A 20,212-nucleotide genomic window follows, 5' to 3' on the forward strand; every position below is an offset into this window, starting at 1 on the left:
ATAAATGGAAATGTGGCGAATGCAGATGGAACAGTAAAGAAAAAGAAAAATAACTGAATGATTTTTCTAGGAAATTTGGACAGCTTCTATCGAGAGTTCTCAGTAGTGAGATGGTTGACACATACTTTAATTAAATAAACCATTTATGTTTGCCTGTCTTATAAGGAATGCATTTTATGGGTCATTTATGTATCTTTACATGTGTTTAAAAGCATTCTCCCCATGTGACCAACGCCTTTTTATGATAGTCATAGAAGGCAGGCATCTGTAGAGCCAAAAAAATAGCAGAATAACAGAATAGCAGAATTGGAAGGGAACTTGGAGGTCTTCTAGTCCAACCCCCTCTCAGGTAGGAGACCCTATACCCATGATGGTGAACCTATGGCACGCATGCTGCAGGTGGCATGCAGAGCCATTTGTGCCGGCATGCAAGCTGCAGGCAAACTTACCTCACTGAGCATGTGCATGCCTCACAGTTGATTTTCAGTGGGTTTGAGACCTTTTTCGGCCTCCCAAAGGTTTGAGGAAGGTTTCTGCAGGCTTCTGTAGGCTTTGCAGGCCAAAAACTAGCCCTGCTTCATCACTTCCTGTTTTTCCGAATATACCAGAAGTGATGAAACGGGGCTAGTTTTCTGCCTTCAAAGCCTGCAGAAACCTTCCTCAAGTCTCTGGGAGGCCGAAAAAGGCCTCAAACTGGCTGAAAATCAGCAGTGAGGCACAGTGCAGGTAAGAGTGCAGCGGGGGTGGGTAGGGATTGCACGTGCATGCGTAGGGAACATGGGGGGCACATTGCCTTCTGGGTGCTGGCACGTGAGCGTGCAAGCGCGCACACAATTTTTGGCACAGGAACCCAAAAAGGTTAGCCACCACTGCCCTATACCATTTCAGACAAATTGCTGTCGAACTTCCTCTTACAAAACTCCAGTGATGGAGCACCACAACTTCTGAAGACAAGCCATTGTATTCAGGCATAATTTATGCAGTGAATAATGTGCATATGTGGAAACCTTAACCTAAAATTTGAAGTTCCATTTCTAATGAGGTTACCTAGAGGTTCTACAGGTTCCATTTTAAACGGGGAATGCTTATAAATATTGTAGTGGCTGCAGTAAGTCCAATACTTTTTGCCAAGGTGGCATTATCATTAATAAGTCTTCCCTCAAGTATTGTGCATAAAAGAACTGGCCTGAGAATCAGTCCTTAGTTCTAATTTCTGAGCCACCAGATCTCCCAAACCTAGATGTTCTCGGAGCATCATGAAAAAAAAAAGGCTTGTGCTTATGGTTTACATAATTATGGAAATCTTTTACAACTATAGAGCAATTTAAGTATAGAGTGGAATGAAATGGCATTACATGGTTGAATTGTTAGTTCACAGATATGAGGGAAACAACAAGGAATAGATTCTGGATGAAAAATGGCTCCTGATATTCAAGATGGGCTTCAGCTGACATCAAATAGTTACAACAGAAGAGGAGGAGAAGGGTGGTGGGGGGAGAGAAGAAGAAACAGCAACTAGTAGTTCAATTGTCCTTTAAATTTCAAATGCTGTTCGACTACGTGCCTACTAGGAAGCACATCAAACTAAGGTCTTTTGCTTCTTAGCTTTGGTTTCTTAGATATAGTAGATTCTGTATTTTGAAGTCCAGCTTGATTGGCCGTGCTTCATTATTACTGTAGATAAAATCAAGTTTATTTGCACTGAATCACATTTGTGGAATTATGTCCCTTGTTGGGCTCAGCCAACTTCATTCAGGTGCATCTGCTAAAATAATTGGCAGAAGTATGTCATCGCCTCATTAAGAATGGTTATCTTTTTTCTTTCCTTGGGATCATTTCAGCACAGTGACACCCTGCTCTGCCCCCAGAATCACATAGCATCTAGGAACTGGGAGGATTAAGCAGTTATCAGACACATGCCATCTCATCTCAAAATTTGCCAAGATGTCCTTTCCAATTTGCTGCTCACGAATGAATGTGCACTTTTATTCAGCCCACCATGTTCCAGTGCTGCACAATTAAAATGTCCATGAACAAAAGGAGAACAGCAGCATGCCAAAGGGTTGATTCTCCGGAAACCTTTCTGCCTGATATAGTTCTCTCAACTTTTAAGGAGGCATTTATTCTGCTGTAACGGGCAAGATGCAGACATGCAGGAATCCCTGGTGAAAGTTTTTGATGCAATAATTGGGGGCGGGGGGGAGAGAAATCCCATATTTGATCTTCAGTTCATTAACATCTAAATTATATAAACTAGGAACTGTAGGGTTTTGTAGGAACTCTGTTCTGGGAATGATCCAGTAACCGGGAGCCAATATCTAACATTTAATTCTTTCAGAAGAATTTGAATGTTAATGTGTCTCTTTTTTCCCTAGACTGGACCATCTAGGCCAGAATTGGACAGTGGACATCTCTCTTATTTATCTGACTTTGCTGTTTGGACCCAATAGTTTAAATGCCAAGGTATCAGAATTTGGGCATTCCATTGGTTGATTGCTGTGGGATAGAACCATCCCTCATACAAACTGCATGGATACTGAGTGAGAGTCAGGACAGACTTGGTTTCTTTTCTCCAAACTCTGTTTGTGCCCCTCACTCCAACTAATCCCCTCACGTATGCCTTACCCTGTAATAATCAGTACTGTAGACGTCTCTGGACATTCCAAAGTCTCCAATCTTCACCAGCAGATTAACTCCAACCAAGCAGTTCCTCGTGGCCAGGTCTCTGTGTACAAAGTGCTGGGAGGCCAGATAGACCATTCCCGAGGCGATCTGGCTCGCAATGTGCAGCATTTGAGAAAGTCCCATTTCCCCTTTGACTTGCCGAGGCTGCCCATCCACGAGGATCATTGCATCTGGCCCATGTGCCCTGGAGAAGAGAAGACAGGGTCAAGCCCAACCAAGCAAATTACAACAGACACCATTTTTTATTTTATTTTATTTCTTAAAAATAAATATATCTGTTTGTATTTTTCTTAAAATAAATGTATATCCTTTTATTTTATTTCTCTTAAAATGCATATCTTTTATTTTATTTATCTTAAAATAAATTGATCTTAAAGGGTTTTTCCCCTTTTATAAAATAGAAATAGAAATAAAGACAATGGGAAAATGGGAAAGGAATAGAGTAATACAGTGAGGGAGGGAGAAAAAGAAATAAAAAAGAACCCAAAACCAGAGACTTGCGACTTTTGGGGTGCAATAAGATATATAATAAAGTTATAATAATGCACCTCTTTATGGTTTGCCAATTGCACAGTGGCAGATAGGACAGCACTCCAGAGGGTTAACTTCATTGCTCAGAAGATCATTGGTTGCCCCCTCCCCTCTTTGGAAGAGCTTTATAGCTCCTGCTGCCTTAAGAAAGTTCAAAACATTCTCAAAGATCCGTCTCATCCTGGGCACCCCCCCTTTTTAAAACTATTACCACCTGGCAGATGGTACAGAATAATAAAAACAAGGACAAATAGGCTGAAAAACAGCTTCTATTCCAGGGCAGTAGCTCTGTTGAATTCTACTGTATAGTGCAGTGTTGGTGCGGTGTCAGGGTTTTAAATTCAATGCTTGGAGTGTGAAGGATGTGTGTTTTGTTTATTTTCATGGTCATGATGTGCACTGAAGATGGTGTCTGATTTCGTTGCATGAGATGCAATGACAATAAAGTAAACGAATTAAACTAACTAACTAATAATATCAACTTTTTAGTTATGGTAAATAATTGACATGTGAGCCACCCAGAATCTTTTGCTGAAATGGGTGGCTATAGAAATAGCAATAGCACTGTCAATAGCACTTAGACTTATATACCACTTCACAGGGCTTTATAGTGCTCTCTAAGTGGTTTACAAAGACAGCCTATTGCCCCCAATGATCTGGGTCCTCGTTTTACCCACCTCAGAAGGATGTCAACCTTGAGCCTGGTGAGAGTTGAACTGCCAAACTTTTGGCAGCCAGCAGTCAGCAGAAGTAGCCTGCAGTACTGACTCTAACCACTGCACCACCATGGCTCAAATAATAAAAATACCGATAAACGAAAAATAAATAAATACTAGTCATTTCTATAACAATAACCCAATTGTCAAAACCCAAAGTCAATGTTTCAGTTTTGTCTCTTTCATGCAGAAAGTCCAGAAATGGTTTCTAAATCACCACAAAACCATTTACATTCTTGTCCCTAATTCACTCAGTCAGCTTTGCCATCTCTGTCAGATCCATCATCTTTTCAAACTATTCCTCCATTGTGGGAACATCATTTCTTTTTACAGCAGATGTGTTCAAGTCTGTTGGAAGCATCCAGTATGTGCCCTAATAAGATGTATCACCGTCTTCTCTTGGTAAAGACAGTTGAGGCTGCTTGTATTCAAAAAAAAAATTAGTTAAAATTAAATCTAGCCAGCAATAGCCCAGAGAGCTTGTTTGTTTTTCTTTTTAATTGTGAATTTTCTGTTCGTGAGGCTTTAAAGCAATCTCTCCCAATCTGCAGTAGAGAATTACTGGCAGCCTCTCTTAGTAGCCTTTGTCAATACAGGTGAGACATCTCTGGCCTCGGGGCTGCCAATCTGTAGCCTTGTGATGTGTCAAGATCAAAAATCTTACATCTAAAAGTGGCTTGTTTGGGAACCATGTGTGTGTGTGTATGAGACAGAGATGGGGGGAGTGGGGAGAAGAAGAAGGATATACAAACAGTGTCTCAAATGCCTCTTGAGAAATATCAGCTAATATTTAATTGGGGTCCAATCCAAAGTTGGCAATGTCGTCTCATATTTTAAGCAAACACGGTACTTGGGAAAAACATGCATGCAGTATAAATGCAAAGGTCTCTCAGGGAAAAAAAGATAACTTAAAAAAAAAACCTGAGAAATAAGATATGAATTCTAAACTAAGATGATTTGCAAGATCAGGTAGAAAGAGTGGGCATATCTCCCAAAGTGTGAGAATGATGGATAGCCTGATTGATGAAAATAAAGTCACAGCGAGTTTGTCTCGGTTGTCAAAATTGTGTTAAGAAACCAATTCAATTCACAACTGTATTGGTGAATACTGTCCTATTTTCATTATCCTTTCAAAATGCAGGCAGGTGTCACCAAAAGGACTTATAATGGCATCAAGGCTATGAGCTAATTGCACGTTGAGGCCATTTGTTCCTCATGAATTGGACTTGAACACATGAAGGAGGTCTTCCTATCCAGCCCTGGAATTACACCTTTGTCATTTGATCAATTACTCAGCTTATCATCCATAGCAGCATTCAACCAGCCAGAAATAGTGCCCCAGAGATCATTAATATGTGGTATAAGAACAGTGTGGCTGTGATTTTCTGCTAGCATGCAGGAATGTCTCTTTTGTGGCTCATTTCCTTTTTCTTTAAAATAGCTGCTGGCATTTTTACCTTTGTCAACAGCAGCAGCAGCAGCAGCCTAGCCAATAAAAATTGAAAATTTCAATCTTCTAGGTTCTTTCTCTTTGGAGACCTAAGCTTCCTTCTGGCTTGCATAGAGTCTTGATTTTCAACCTTCCCGGGGTTGATGAGATACAATATGAATGATATATGATTAGGTTTGTATGCCACTGAATACATCTAAGGTTCCCAACAGCTAACAATAATAAAATCATACCATAGTAATAAATTAAAATGCCAAAAGGTAAAAACAGAAGGGAGCAAAAGTGAAAAAGCGAACAGAAACACATGCTGGGGGATATCCTCTTAGCTTCCATTTCTCCTCTGGAGGAATTTTATGTTAGGCAACTTCTGGAAGGCAACCACAGAAATGGTAGTCTATCTTCCAGGGGGGTAAGAATCAAAGGGAGGAAAGTATTGGATTTCTAGTGAAAATGTACTTTTACATAGCTTCTCCTTAAAACAGGTACAATCCCATGTCCTACAGAGGGCATAAATTAAAAATGATGCCACCTGAGACATTGGTTGTCTTCATAATTCAAAGATATGTTCTGAAAGTCATGGGAAAGACTCACTTTTGCAAGCAAACAAGGAATAATCATACGAGTGAGAGGGGTTTTTTCCCAGTTTTTTTTCTCAGTATTGCAGTTGACACTTTTCTATTAGAAAACTTAACATTTCCTTTTCTTACTGGGTTTTCAGTTTTATTTGAAAGAGATTTTTACACTTCTGTCTTTTCCTAGCCAAGACTCAGATGCTTTCTTTAGTCCCAAAGGTGCTTTTTCCAAAAGGCAACTGGACTATCTTGAGATTTCTTTTTTCTTTGAAAACTTTATCCAAGAAGCTTCTTCAGTTCTAATTGACTGCTGGGGAGTCAATTCTCAGCAATCATTCCCCATCAGTTAGTAAGAACAGAAGAAGCTTCTTGGATGAGAAGTGAAATGTTTTCAAAGAAAAAAAAGGTGATTGATAGCCTCCATAGACATCTCTATCGCTAAAGAATGTAGATGGCTTTTTCAAAATGGCAGCTCTGGAGGCTTGCCTGCTAAACAAGACAGTGGCAGGAGTCACATTTAACATCATGCTTGTTTGGTTTAGTTGTAAACCAATATTTATGGCTTAACATGGCCACTGAGGCTTATTCAGCAAATCATGGTTACACAACTTCTCATTTAATATGAAATGAAGGTATGGAAGTGAAAGAGCTGCGTGGTGGCTTAATGGTGAAGATGCTTGCCTCCCACTTGGAAGGTTGGGAGTTCAATCCTAGGTAGCTGAAGATGTTTCTCTCCTGGGGTGCAAAGGAAAAATTATCTGCTGTGAACTCCATGCAGGCATCAGGAAGGGCATCTGGCCAGTAAATGCTCAGCTCCATCCAGTTGCCCCATCTCTACCCCAAATTAAGAGATTACAAGGTCATAAAAAGGGAGTTGGTATGTTAAATGATCTGTCTAATCTATATCCATTTCCTTCAATGAATCATTCACTTGATTCATTGAAAGAAACAAAAATAGAATAGAAATAGACTAGAGAGGATGATCAATCCTTACCTGTGCCTGAATGTTTGCAAAATAGCATAGAGAAAGCACTATCCTTCATATTTCCTAGAAACTAACCATTTACCCAGAATCTTATGGGAACACTGAAAAACCATTTATTTGAACAAGCTTTTTACGACAGTGCTTAGGCTAGATGGATGATGCTACTTTGGCTCTTTTAAGATGTAACTACCTTATCAAATGGATAATCCACCCCACACTGTGCTATAAATGCACTAAAGAGTCATCAACATTTTTGCCGGGAAAGAAAACCCAGTTAGCCTCCCCTTCAGACAAAATAGTGAATATTGATGTCCCAAGCTGGGATTTCATATATAATGGTGGAAGGGATTGGAGGGGCTTTAAACATTTGCCCCCATTGTGATCTCACTCAGTGTCTTTTTCAATTCTCACATGAAGTGGGGAAGAAATCCTGCTCCTAGAACAAATGGCCTGGCTGACCTTGCTTGCATGGGGGAATATGTCAATATTCCTTTGTTAAATCTACTGGAACAAAGCTGTTGGCTTTTTGCTAGTTTGTCAGATTGACTTGGAAAATGCATTTAATCTCTCCGAGTTGCCCACATTTAGACAACAGGACTATAGGGGAAATGGAAACAGAAAAGATACATCAAGAGTGACAACTCTCTTCCAGTCATCCTGCAAGAGTAGTCTGCAGTTTTCAGATTTTGCAGAGTTCCTCTATTCCTTTGAAGAGGGCAAGGCTGTGTCTTTGGAAGCATCCCTATATTTCTTGTCCTCTTTTGCCAGCTAAAATAAATGAAATCAAGAGGAGAGAAGTTTGCTTCCCCCTCACTCCACTCCAGTCATGTGTCAGCTTTGACAACAGAATAATTGCCTTGGCAAAACCACAAACCTAGAAGTGGAGCTGCTATCTAAATTATTGACACAATTACTTTACAATCCTGTTTAACCAACGTAGCAGGAGAAGAAACAGATGTGCATGTATCGCAAAAGTCCAATTACCTAAATACTAGGAAATAACAAATAAAAATGAGAGTACCATTGCATGAATTCTGGAACATTAACCCTTAATTTCAACATTATGGAAGAACAGCCTCTCTGTCCATTTTTTGTGTTTGGCTATTGGCTGTTCCACATTGATGAAAAATTCAAGAAGGAACAAAATTTTGGTATGATAGAGTGGCTAGAATTATTATTATTATTATTATTATTATTATTATTATTATTATTATTATTATTATTATTATTACTAATTTATTATTTATTATTATTATACACAAAAATGACAGTATACACAGCAAACGAGATAACTATGCTGGGTTTCATATCACTAGTCGAACACTTCCCAAGTGTTTAGGACTGTGTTGATGTATCGGTGGATTATGCGAGCAGATCCCAGTAAGTAAGTAAGTACGTATTATTTTTATTTTTATTTTAGAGTTGGAAAAGGAAAATTGTCAAGTCCTGTAGTAGCTGGATCTTCTTGGCAAATTAATTGCCAACTAAGGCCAGAGTATAAGAAAGTATCAAGCCAGTGCATGCTAAAATCCTTATGCAGATCCATATATCTCCAGGAGGCAGGAGGATAAAGCTAGAAGGAAAGATCAGTGCTAGTACTGAGAATCTCAGATTTAGTGAAGAGCTGCCATAAATTGATGCTGCCAAAAATACAGCTAGGATAAATTTCTTGATAGTGTATTATTTGAAGTAGTCCCACCTATCCAGTTTGTCATGAGATTTTTTTGGCAGTGAAAGCTTTATGAATTTCTTTGTCTGAAATGCTCCCTGAATGACAGTTGAGCTCTCCATGGTTTTGGTCCTTAGTTTGAACCTTCTGGTCTGTTTCCCTGGCTTAAGTTCTAATTTCTAACTAGCCACATACAGCTGCCATTGGCTTAGTGTGACAATACCACAGACTTTCTTCTCATGTCTGTAAAGGTGAAGGACATGACTATTTGTGTTAGGTTAGTCCCATATTTGCCTAATAGCCACAGTACCATGGATGGTTCAAGGAGAAGAAAAGCAGTTTCACTGTGGTTGGATAATGGGAACCAATCAAGCAAAATAGAGCTGGAAGGGACCTTGGAGGTCTTCTAGTCCAACCTCAAGCAGAAGACCCTATAATATTTGAGACAAGTAGCTGTTCAGTCTTTTCTTAAAAACCTCCAGTGATGGAGCACCCACAACTTCTGAAGGCTTGCTGTTCTACTAGTTAATTGTTCTCACTGTTAAGAAATTTCTCCTTAATTCCAGGTTGCTTCTCTTCTTGATTACTTTCCATCCATTGTTTCTTGTCTTGCTTTCTGGTGCTTTGGAAAATAAGTTGACCCCCTCTTCTTTGTGGCAGCCCCTCAAATAGTGAAATACTGCTATCATGTCACCCCTACTCCTTCTTTTCTTTAGAATAGTCATATGCAGTTTGATGAAGTCAAGATATTTGCAGTCATGCCCTATCCCTCATATCAATTTCCATTCTTTCCTTTCTACAACTCATTGTATATTTAACCTTTACCTCAGAAACTTATTCAAGTCTCCATGCTTCATATATTCGAAGACCATGATGAGTGGATCTCCATCACCACAGACACCATAAAATTTCACAATATGGTCATGCTGCAGATTGGTGAGCAGCTCTGCCTCCCTCTGGAAGTCCTTTCGAGCAGCCAAAGTTGGGTCCTTGAGAGCCTAAAGAAAGAAGCCAGAAGGATGGATGATGAAGAAGATGATGAAAGTCATTAAAAATACTTTGCTTACAACTTCTTCTCAACTTATTGTCTATAATTCTCCCCATATCATTCTAGACAAAGATAGATTAAAAAAATAATTAGAATTTGTTTACACAATGTGCTACATTAGATTAAAATGTGAGTTCTGAATATTTTTTTAGAGTGAAAGTTATGCAGGGTCAGCCCTATTTAGTACTTGGCATTAGGAAATGTTAAGGACATAAGTTAAAGGTTTTTTTTTTTTTTGACACCCTCACTCTTCATATAATGGCAAACTACTTCAACATTGCTGCCAAGAAATCTGCATGGATGTGTTCATGAAGTCAGTAGTTGGTGAGTTTGGAGAAGATTCTGTCCAATGAGTCAATACATTGTTGGAACCCAACCAATGTTTTAGCATGGTATATGAAACAAATCATTGTGTATATTTTATTTGCATAGGAAGTTATGTGAACACAAGGATGTTCTTTCCTATTCTGCTTTGCGAACCAGATCTTGGGTCATACAAAGCTAACCATTGTTCAAATACAGATGAATACTTTGCGATATGGAAAGCTGGCTTCTACTCAGTCACACCATTGGCTGAGATTGACTGGCAGATTCTTCCAACAGATATTCAACGCTATGTGGAAATGTCTAAGATTGAACTTGATATCTTTTCCATTCCATTCAAGATATAGGCTATGTCACTGTGCTAAGTTTCCTCTAATAGTATAAAAGAAATAAGCTGGCAACTTTTGCATGAAAATCTTGTGCCCAATTACAATGTGATTCTGGTTGTCACAGGTGATTCCTTGGCTATTTTATAGTTAGCTAAGGTAAAAGCAACAAAATACCTTGAAATTATAAACCAAACACACGAGGCAGTGAATTATACATGATAAAAGATCATTGGATAAAGAATGCGTGTGTCTCTAATATGTCACCAGAGCCTTCACTGCTTTGTTTTAAACAAATTGTTCTTCTGTTTTGCTTTGCTAAGTGTCAAGGACAATGATTTCACATCCCAAGTTCTTTATTACTTTAGAAGCATGTTGGGTTGAATTAATATAGACAGCTATTTGCTCAGCAAAGACACCAATGACAGAATACCTTTGAGGAGTTCAGTTAAGGAGTCCTAGGAAATTGCAGTTCCCAGAGATCCTGAACCCAATATGATATCGGGATATAAAATATCCCAGCATCGAGTTTCTCCTCCACCAATCCAGATAAGAGATCAAAGAAGCGAGGGAAATTTGCTTAGGAAAATGAGAATTGAAAAATCCCACAGATTTCAACAGTCCTTAGGCTCTTGTGGGCTTTTGTCTTTGAGAAATAATGTAACGTGAATCCATCTTGCACTAAGAATCATTCTAGAATACACAGCCTTTAGGAGGCAAGTCACTTCCATCCCCAACTTTAATCCTTTCCCCCCAAAGAGTTTGCAATCGGGCAGCCAAAACTGCATCATTTTGCTGCTTAAGTTTAGCAGCAAGGGAGAGACCAAAAACGAGATGTAGCATCCTGTGCAACATGCCATAAGCAAGATGCAGTTACTCCATCCCTGCCTTAAGCAGGGTGTGGTACATGATTTCTTCGCATGGATGACATGCAATTTACATGACATTTGGGACACATGTGTTCTCGGGCAATGTACTCAAGAAATTGTGAGGGAACACAAGATAACGTGATCAGAGAATGAAGTTTTTCAATTGGATTGATTCTTGTATCTCTCAAGATTGGGATCAAGTTTTTTATCCTTTAAAAAAAGCAATAACCTGGAGCAAGTGTTAAGGAGGAACTCTCTAAGATCCATCTTTGAGTCATCTTTTATGATATCTACTAGGAAATCTACTAGGGAAAAACAATGGAATTTCTCTGGTTTTTCACATTGATGGGGCTGTTGGTGTCTTATGAGCTTGGTTGCTTTCTTGCAGATGCTTTATTACCCAACTAGCTAACATCATCAGTGCACTGATGAAATACCTGCAAGAAAACAGCCAAGGTGAGAGACCACCAACCACCCCACAATTCAACCCTGAGCTACACATATTCCCTTCTATTTTTCATATGTACAGTAGAATCAGAGTGCTAATGGCATCTTAGACAATATGTCTAATAAAACTAGTGCCTAAGTTGAGGAGAGGTTGAGGAAAAATAGGGGGTTCTGGGATTCATGCTTTATAGAAATGCAAATAATGCCAGCAATTATGGAAGAATTTCTCTGGATACCATCTCTTAACTCATCACACTTGAAATTTTCCTTGACTTTTGTTTGTTTGTCTGTTTTGCAACTGGGGGGAGAGAGAGAGAGGGAGGGAGGGAGAGGGAGAGGGAGAGAGCAGTAGAGTAAATAACCTCAAAGGTAATAGCTTCCACTTATTTCTCGCCCAGTATGAATCCCAATCTTATGACCTTAAAGGCAAAGACTCCATATCTCATTATTATGGTTCTTCTGTACTAGTGCATCCTTTTATTTTGAAGAAACTGCCTTTATTCTGAAGATGGATGTGCTCACCATAAAGGTTTTTTGTATGGGTGGGAGGAAATTGTGGATACTTGAAAAAAACTGCACTAATAAAAGCAAGGCATTTCACCCTTCATCATTTCCAAAACCTTGTTTCCATTCTTTGTGCTTCATAATAATTTCCTGGGAGAATCAATCTCCCATTTGTATTGAAAGTGGCTTCTCAACCAAATTCTGGTTCGCTATGATTAGGTAATTTTGTCTAGTACATGTATAGAATTGTTTATGGGGCCGGTGTGCCTGAATTCTCTGTATTTCCTCATGGGGGTTTTGAACTAAAGATGAAACAATTTGTTCTCAAAATTAGTTATGAATGCTAAAGTCAAAATTAGGACTCCAGACCTATTTTGTGATCCACAGGCAAGGCTTTTCAGATTTTATCACCCCTTCCCAATAAACTGGGAGTAGATAATTATATTTATTTAGCATTTTTATTCTCCATAGAATATGCATAACAGATGTCAGTCATTGAACCAGAATTGGAGCTATTGAATATTAAATCAAAGGCACGTTGTTGTTTTATAACAAAATATCATCTGTACAGTTTAAGAGAGGATGGGGGGGGCAAAACAAATTGTCCTTGATTTCCTGTATTTCTGTCTTTGGTATGCTCTTGTTTAAATATGGAAAAATTCACTCAGATGAGTTTTCATCTGCAATTTCAAATGGTATGTCTCCAACTGATTCAAACCTTTTGAATCATCAATGTCACAGATTCAGGGAGCTTAAAAGAATACCTGTTCCCTCACAACTCTTCTGATAAGCTAAAGGAATCCAACAGAGCTCAACACAAATTGGATACCTTCAGATTCCTGTGGCTTGGCTCATGGGCAGGCAATGAGAGGCATGTTTATACCAAGGAATCTATGAGCTCCTTAAAAGCTACCTGCTTGGTTTCCATCTCCTCTTTATTTTTTATTTTAAAAAGTCAGTTTGAGTCCTACAAACAAAAGCATCAGGTTCAAGTTTTGTGGCTGACAAGACTTACTCTGAGTCCCCCATTGACCTTACGGCCATGGACTGAAGATCACTGCTTTGCTTAATATCAGTGTGTATCTATTTGTTCAGTAATAACAGAGTAAGAGTTGGATGGGACCTAGGAGGCCTTCTAATCCAACCCCCTGCTCAAGCAGGAGACCCCATACCATTTCAGACAAGTGGTTGTCCAATCTCTTCTTAAAAGCCTCCAGTGATAGAGCACCCGCAACTTCTGGAGGCAAGTCATTCCAACGATTAATTGTCCTAATGGTCAGGAAATTTCTCCTTAATTCTAGGTTGGTTCTCTCCTTCATTAGTTTCCTTCTATTGCTTCTTGCCCATCTTTCGGGTGCTCTGGAGAATAGATTGACCCCCTCTTCTTTGATATTGGAACACTGCTAATGGCAATTGCCATTGTAGAGAATCCTCTAGGAGTATACCGAAAATGTATTTTGCAGGGAGAAATCTCAGGAATTGGCTTTCCAATAAATGGTTGCTTTGGGATTGTTTCCTGCCCATCAGGGCAACCATTGACATATTGCAACGATTCCAAATGAATTCATTGAAATAGAATTTTTACTTCTTTTTAAAATATGGAAAATGGGTTACTTCTCCCCTATGTAGAATGTAGAATAATAGAGTGGAAGGTTTTCTAGCCCCAACAAATGGCTGTCCAGTCCCTTCTTGAAAACCTCCAGTGATGAAGCACACACACATAACTTTCACAGAGGGAAGTTGTTCTACTGATTAATTGTTCTCACTGTCAGGAAATTTCTCCAAGTTGGATCTCTCTTTAATGATCTTCCATCCATTGCTTCTGGTCCAAAACCCTCAGATGTTTTGGAGAATAGGTTGACCCTTTCTTCTCTGTGACAGCATGTCAAGTACTGGAGGACTGCTATCATGTTACCCCTAGTCTTTTTCTTTGTGATAAAAATCTGTGCTCAAGAAAGCTCATCATGTTTTTTGCTTCTCCTGGCTTTTGGAAACCCATAAAAGCATATTTATTTCATAAAAAGTAACCAAGGGCACAGATTATAATGCAAGTCTGAGCATTTTCTCTGAGTGGTTTATTGCTGAGTTGAGCTAAAAATGTGGATCATCCACTTTAAATATATCATGTTGGTATCTAGATTGCAATCATTTTGATGTTTTTGTTCTGTAGGATCTATAAACATTTTAAGTATTTAAGGTCATATTCTTCAGGACTTTAGTTAGTGTTGGTTTGACTATCTTTTTTAACTCCATCAAAATATGTTTCCATTGCTTTAAAAGAGGTTCAGTTGCATATTTGTCATAATATAATCTGCCACAGGGATTCATTTTGGGCTGAAAAAACAAAGAAGTAAACCAAGAGCTAGTAATAATAGCAATAATATTTGATATCAATATTAGAGTGACCAATTAAGAGAAGAAATAGCCTTTTTCATTCATTTTTTTAAAAAAACTCTACAGATATTTGCTATAGGAATACAACTTGGAGGGAGCTTCACAAAGTGTTTTTAAGTTTGAGCTGGAGGATTTTTCCAGTTCAGTCAATTTATTTATAGTTTCTTAAAAATCTTGATCCATTGTGGAGGGATCCAAAAGAAAATTCAGTTACATCTAAGTGTCATCCTTTCCCAAAATTTATCATGCCATGCTAAGAAACTGCTGTTAAAACTTGTTTTTCTTTCTTCCAAAACAGAAAAAATAAACAAAAAACAGATTTCATATCTTACATTTTACCACCATCTCTTCATTTCATTTCAATTTTTTTTCCTTCTATCAGTGAAGAAGCTGACCAAAAATATTTAGATAGATGAATGTATGCTGTAGAGACCGAAAAAACACCTGTCTTCATTCTAGGCTCTTGATTATTTTTAGCTCTCTGCTATCTTTCTGATGTTAACATGAAGCCCTGAGAGCAACAGAACTCTATTATTTTGCCAATCTACTTTATTTTCAACCCATCCAGACAAATAGATATATTTTCTACTACTAGAGTTAGATTAAAACCATTTGCTTTAAGAAAAAAAAGCTTACTCTCAGTCAATCAGAATAGAGTTGGAAGGAATCTTGGAGTCTTCCAGTCCAACCCCCTGCTCAAACAGAAGACTCTATAACATTTCAGATAGATATCTATCCAGTCTTTTCTTTAAAAAGTGATGAAGCCCCTAGACGGCAAGCTGTTCCAGTGGTTAATTGTTCTCACTGTTAGGAAGTTTCTCCTCAATTCCAGGTTGCTTCTCTCCTTGATTAGTTTCCATCCATTGTTTCTTGTCCTGCCTTTGGTAAATAAGTTGACTCCTTCCTCTTTGTGGCAGCTCCTCAAATACTGGAATACTGATATCATGTCACCCCAGTCCTTCTTTTCCCTAGACTAACCAATTCCTGCAACCATTCTTCATGTGATTTTTGCCTTCAGGCTCTTAATCATCTTAGTTGTTCTTCTTTGTTCTTGGGAGGACAAAACCTCCCAAGTCGTTTATTGAAAATATTTGCTTTGTTTGAAATCATGCTAATGTGGAATTGTTATTCAATTCATTGGCTCTAACTCAACATTGTGATATGATAGACTTCTCTGCAGGTAGTCCTTGACTTGGCAACAGTTCATTTAGTGACTGTTCAAAGTTATAATGGCACTGAGGAAAAGTGACTTACAACCTGTGACTGTTGTAGCATCCCCATGGCACCTTGTGATCAAAATTCAGATGCTTGACAAGTGGTTCATACTTATGACGATTGTGGTATCCTGGGGTCATGTGATCCCCTTTTGCAATCTTCTGACAAGCAAAGTCAATGGGGAAGCCAGATTCACTTAACAACCATGTTACTAACATAACAACTGCAGCAATTTACTTAACAACTGTGGCAAGAAGGGTTGTAAAATGGGGCAAAATTCACAACACCCATCTTGGTTAGCAACAGAAATTCTTGGCTCAATTAAAGTTGTAAGTTGAGGACTACCTGTACTTAGCTTGACATGGAGAAAGGCTGAGGTATGGTCAGGAGATCATTTCATGAATCCTTTGTGGGTGATTTGGCACAACGTCTGATCTATATTTTCAAATGTTGGACTTTAGAAAGCTACCCAAAGGTTTTTCATCTGATATCCAGCTAACCTGTATTTACTTCTTCCTTCAAGCAGGAACAGTTAGCCAGCATTCATGAGCCCTTTCGTTTTAAGTCAAAGTCATAGTGGTTGGTTTCACACATGTACTAAGCTATAAAATAGTTTATTTGATTTTGATTTGGTGTGACATCATTGAAGACATGACTCTCATTCACATTTCTGGAGCCATGTAAACTGTTCATATTCATGCCTCTGACATGCAGTGATAAATCAGTAATTATTTGAATGAGGGTTGAAATAAAAGTGTTAACCTTCCATTGGGCTTAAGACCTCAATATTGGTTTAAGAGAGTTTTCTATCCTACCATATCTAATTACTTCATTATATCATGGCCATACCCTCTGCTAAGTTGGAAGACTGTGTTTTTAAAATTCATCCGATTTGCAAAATCAGTGATTACACTGGATCAAGGTATGATGTCCCAGGCTACTATGACTTGTTTGACAACTCATTATTAAATCAAAGCATGGCTTAAGATTGATGTAGGGATGTAGCAATTGTGTGATCCAAAAAGTTCCCAGTGTCTTGGGTAATTCATTCTCCCCAATGAATTAAACAAGTTGATTTGGCTGAAGGGCTGGGCTGAACCTTACTGTTTTATTCAATGCCATCAAAACTGATGAGTGATGGATGACATGCACTTAAATTAAACAGAGCTGGGTACCAAAGGCCATTGGGAAACTTCTGTTGACTTTTTTGGCAAAGAAATTGGATAGGTGATTTCTCCCTTTTTATCCACCCTCCAAGGGAAAGAATAATTCTCCAACCGCTTATCGAGAGAAGTACTTTTCCCCAGTAGTAATAGTAGCATTACCCCTGAAAAACCCAAGGAACAATTTCCTTTTTATGTTTTCATTTAATGGAATATTTGAAGTTAAGAAGCTACCATACAAATGAAAAAAAAATATATAAAGTGAAATGCAAGATCCAGGTACCCATCAGGTCATTAAGTTGAAGGACACAACATTCCATTCATTTCCCTGAAATCCTCTTGTTTTTGAAAAGCAAATTCCTTTTATCAACTTGAATGAGAATTGCTAGGAATAAATACAGAGTTCCTCGGCCTAGCACCACCAAGTGGTCTACCCTTGTCAGAAAACATTCTGCAGTTTATCTGATGATTATGATGCTGCTAGTTTAACTTCAAAGATAACCAGAGCAAGAATATAGAAAAGCTGCTGTATTTGGCAGCTAAGTGTAGATGTTTGCCTTCATCTTTTACCTTCACAGCTACTAGCATCTTGTCCTTGGTGGGACTGAGATTGTAGCATTCAGCCAGGAACACCTTCCCAAAAGCACCTTCACCCAGTTCTCTTTTAAGGATGATGTCTCTTCTCTTAATATGCTGGACATCTGCAAAAGGACAAGGGGCAGGAGAGGAGGAAAGCATGAATTAATGTTAACACAAACAACAGTTGGCAGTTCGTTCTTCTTATTCACCCTAGAACAGGTTCCTAACTTGTCAAATGTGAGTTTATGGAGATTCTCAGTCACCCAGGTAAGGATTGACCCAAAGTTGCTTCTTCCCAAAGACAACTGGACTTTATTTTTCCTTGAAGACATTTCACTTCTCATCCAAGAAGCTTCTTCAGTTCAGTTGCCTTTTGAAAAACCTCCTCTGGGACAAAATGTGAATTGTTCACCCATAAAAAAAATCCATAATCCTTGAGAAAGCAGCAGGAGTTTAGAACATTTCACCTTGTTAACTGCTGCTGGCCTTCAGAAGCTTTGCAAGGTATATCTTTACTTAAGGAAAGGCTGGGTGGGTGCCTTATCTCATGTTTTTTCCACCATTTGACTGATGGTTCTCTTTCAAAATCTTCTCCCTCCCCATTTATTTATTTTGCAGTAGACGATTATGCTTCAGACAAACCGAGAATATGAATTTGCTTATATATAATATTTATCGACATTATTGTTGCATTAAAAGAAACATGTATGCACTGAAATCAATGCTATCTATTTCTTCCAGAAACAAATTAGAATTTTTCTTTTTTGGTTGGGGGCGTGGGAAGAGGTGGGGTTGCATTTTAGGTCAAAAACATATTCCAAGGACAATGGCAACACAACATTTCCTGGGTTTACAATAGTTCCATCATGCAGGAATTAGCATTCCAAGGGTAAAGAAACACTAGCAATTCAGATGCGATTTCCTTATTACAATTGCCACCACCATGAAAGCAGATGGAGAAAAGCTGGCAGACTGTGAAACACAATTTCATAGTGGGGAGGTGTTACAATCTCACTATCTCCCCGACATTTCATTGACCATGCAATGGAGTCTGTCTATGTTTTGGAAATGAGCTTGTCGGAATGGAAACTATTTTCAAACTATTTCCATTCCGATATGAGAAAATAGCTAAATCTACCGAATATGATTTCCAAACAGGAATATACCTATTACTGGCTAAGAGACATACACCCACCATGCATTCTTATGAAAGTACAACGAAAGGAAAATATCTGGAATGGAAGCAATTTGAAAGAGTGGGTGTTCTTTATTTTTTTTAACAAATGAAAGCAAATATACATGTTCCAGGATAATGTTGCAAGATCCAATCTGGGTCAGTCACCAGGACCAAAGATCTAGTCTTCTGAGCTTTCAGATTCATGCTGGAGCCCATCCTCAGAGAACTTCTCTCTACCAGAATGTGTGCTTTGAGCTATTTTCTGTATGATATTATATGGTGCCTGGTTGTGTGTGGCTTTTTAGTTGTTGATTGGTGTATTGATGGCTAGCAATTGTCATTGGTTGTTGTTTCCTCGTGCCACCAGGTCCTTGGCTCCGAAGTACCTGATAAGCTATGTTTACCTAAGGTGTTTTTTTCCCCCAAATTAAGTTAATAAATCCATTTAACACTGAGAGAGTTAAAATTGGTCCGGGAATCAGTTTAGATTCAGTCGTTTTGTTAAAAAAAAATTGGGGTAACAGATAACAAAAGACTCAGTAAAGAAGTCTTCGCAACATGCTTTTATGTATGAATTGCAAATCACATTATACCCTGTTTTTCAGTCATTTTCGGCATTGATACAAATAATTGTTGTAGCCAATCTAATTAACATCACTTCTCGCATTTCCCTCTCACTAGGTAATAAAACACACATTTACTAAATAGACGCCACTTCATTTGAAAAACTTTCAGGTTAAATTGATATAAGGCTAAAGCCTTAGCTGAGTGACATTGCAATCCTGTACATGCCTTCTTTAAGTAAACACCCCTGAAGATTTAGCTCTTTGATATAGCAAGTCTCCTTATTGTATACAGTTTGCTAGAATAATAATTTTAAGAAATTTTGCCCACAAAACAAAATTCTATTTTTTTTTCTTTTAAAAAAGAGATACTTCGATGTTTAAGTGATTATCATGTCAAAATCACTTTGGAAGAGAGTCACTCTGCTTGGAAGGTATACCTTGTAAGATGAGACTAAACATTTTACATTTTTATAAGCCGCTATAGAAAAGGGACTATTTTTAAAAAGTTGATCAATCAAAGCCATCGTTTGAGAAGGCTAAAAATGATCAAATTTTTAACAACTAGCCAAACCTTAATGGCTAACAGATTTACTCCAGCATAAGTGGTTACGAAGTGCAGTTCATTTTATCAGATAGATTATTGGATTCCCAAGAAGAATCCATGGAAGACAAAAAAAAAGGAGAATTGGTAATGGTAAATTTATCACTAGGTGTTCACTCCCATTAAATTCCTTCAAAATATATCTGCAGGCAAAGTCCTTGGTGCATCAAGGTTATTATGTTATTCGTGTGTCCCTCAATTTATCAAGTGTTTATTAATATCAGCAGCTGCATGTTATTTATACAACACTATATACCTTATAGCTATTGCTTAAACAAGTACATATGGAGATTGTGCAAAGCTTCAGATCTGAAGATGCTTGAAAGCATCAGGGTTATGCCTACAGCACACTTCAGAAATTTCTTAAATCAAGGATTTAATTCTTTTCCTA

The 20,212-nt window shown here is 38.2% G+C and overlaps 1 protein-coding gene across 2 annotated transcripts in view; it reads right to left on the reverse strand.

Moving 5' to 3' along the window:
* Window positions 1–20,212, reverse strand: part of NTRK3 (neurotrophic receptor tyrosine kinase 3) — a 441,983-nt gene that overhangs the window by 44,097 nt on the left and 377,674 nt on the right. For both annotated transcript variants that reach the window (XM_026709346.2, XM_087941347.1), the window contains 3 exons: window positions 17,469–17,599; window positions 9,434–9,606; window positions 2,626–2,869 (listed from right to left, as the gene is read on the reverse strand). In XM_026709346.2, the coding sequence (XP_026565131.1) occupies window positions 2,626–2,869; window positions 9,434–9,606; window positions 17,469–17,599 (548 nt within the window). The remainder of the gene's footprint in view (window positions 1–2,625; window positions 2,870–9,433; window positions 9,607–17,468; window positions 17,600–20,212) is intronic.

Source organism: Pseudonaja textilis, chromosome 13 (assembly GCF_049901715.1).
Source record: "Pseudonaja textilis isolate UNSWEBS1 chromosome 13, rPseTex1.2, whole genome shotgun sequence".
Lineage (NCBI taxonomy): Eukaryota > Metazoa > Chordata > Lepidosauria > Squamata > Elapidae > Pseudonaja > Pseudonaja textilis.